We start from the raw sequence: 1,286 nt of genomic DNA, 5'->3' as shown, positions 1-1,286 counted from the left end.
GTTCCAGGTATGGGGACAGCAGTGCAAAGGTTCCAGGGAGGGGAGGCGTGGCCAGGTAGGGACCTCGGGCTGCGGGCTGGAGGTCAAGCCCCGGTCAGAACGTTGGCCCCGGGGCGAGCAGGGGGCGCCCGGGGCTGGGTCAGCACTTAGCCCACGTCAGGGGCTGCGAGTTCCAGAGCGCGGACGCTGAGCGGGGTCCTCGCGGGTCCTCGCGGGGGAGGCACGGCGCCCCCCCGCGCTGGGCCTGCTGCGCGCGAGGGGGCACGGACGGCCGGAGACCCCGTCGCACGGCCCGAGGCACACGGGGGTCGTCTCCTGGACTCCCGTCCCGGCTCGGGCCCCCGCGCTCCCGACAGTCCTCGCCGGGCAGCCGCCCGCTCCGAGCGCTGCGGAGGTGGGCGCGCGTTCCGCCGCTGACCTTCCCCGGCACGGCCTCGGGCGGGACTGGTGAGTCCCGCCCCGCCCACGCGCTGCCATTGGCTGAGGCATCGGGCCCTTTGGAAACCCCTGCTACCATTGGCTCGCGCGGCCCCGCCCCACACGCCTCGGCCACCGCCCGCGCAGGAGCTGCGCGTGCGCGGTGTGCGTGCGTGCGTGTCTGTGTGCGCGCGTGTCTGTGTGTGCGTGTACGCGCGTGCGCGCGCGCGGGGGCGGGCTGACGTGTACGGCCACGCCAGGCTGTACGGCCACGCCACGCTGTGCGCCTCCGCGGCTCCACTACAGCGAAGCTAGTTCCGGGCGGATCACCGCGCTCCCCTGGCACACCGGTCCTCGCCGACCCGGGGGTGGGCGGCGGGCAGCGCCCAACCCGCCAGACCGTCGCCTCGGCCGCCCGCGCGCTTTCCCGGGGGCGACCCTGCGGCGCCGACCGCGGCGGAAGGGGGCGGGGTTCCGCTCGCCCCGCCCCCGCGGAGGGATACGGTCGCCGCGGCCCAAAAGCCCGGGGCGAGGCGGCCGGGGCGTGTGAGCGGCTCTCTGCGCGCGTGCACGCGGTCCACGCGCGGTCGGCCGGGGGCCCCTGCGCCGCGCGGACCGCCTCGCCCGAGCGGGTCTCGGCGCTACCGCTTCGCGCCGCGGCCGCGTCCGTCCGAGGCTCGGGGCCCCGCGCGGCGCCGGGAGGCCGCCCTCTCGCGTCTGCGGCCGCGCGGGGAGCCGGGCCGGGTGAGCGGCGGCGGAGAGCCCGGGGGCCGCGGGCCCGCGCGCCGCTGCCGCCCGCGATGCTGCTCTCCAAGTTCGGCTCCTTGGCGCACCTGTGCGGGCCGGGCGGCGTGGACCACCTCCCGGTG

At 78.4% G+C, this 1,286-nt stretch overlaps 1 protein-coding gene across 1 annotated transcript in view; it reads left to right on the top strand.

Moving 5' to 3' along the window:
* Positions 1-1,145: 1,145 nt before the first annotated feature.
* The window catches only part of PIM3 (Pim-3 proto-oncogene, serine/threonine kinase), a 3,218-nt gene continuing 3,077 nt past the window's right edge, over positions 1,146-1,286 (top strand). Inside the window, exon 1 of the mRNA XM_059401744.1 lies at positions 1,146-1,285. Within this exon, the coding sequence (XP_059257727.1) occupies positions 1,218-1,285 (68 nt within the window). The 5' untranslated portion in view covers positions 1,146-1,217. The remainder of the gene's footprint in view (position 1,286) is intronic.

This window comes from Mustela nigripes, chromosome 6 (assembly GCF_022355385.1).
Source record: "Mustela nigripes isolate SB6536 chromosome 6, MUSNIG.SB6536, whole genome shotgun sequence".
In the NCBI taxonomy this organism is placed as follows: domain Eukaryota; kingdom Metazoa; phylum Chordata; class Mammalia; order Carnivora; family Mustelidae; genus Mustela; species Mustela nigripes.
Note: the sequence above shows the minus strand (reverse complement) of the source record. Positions and strands in the feature narration are given on the sequence as shown.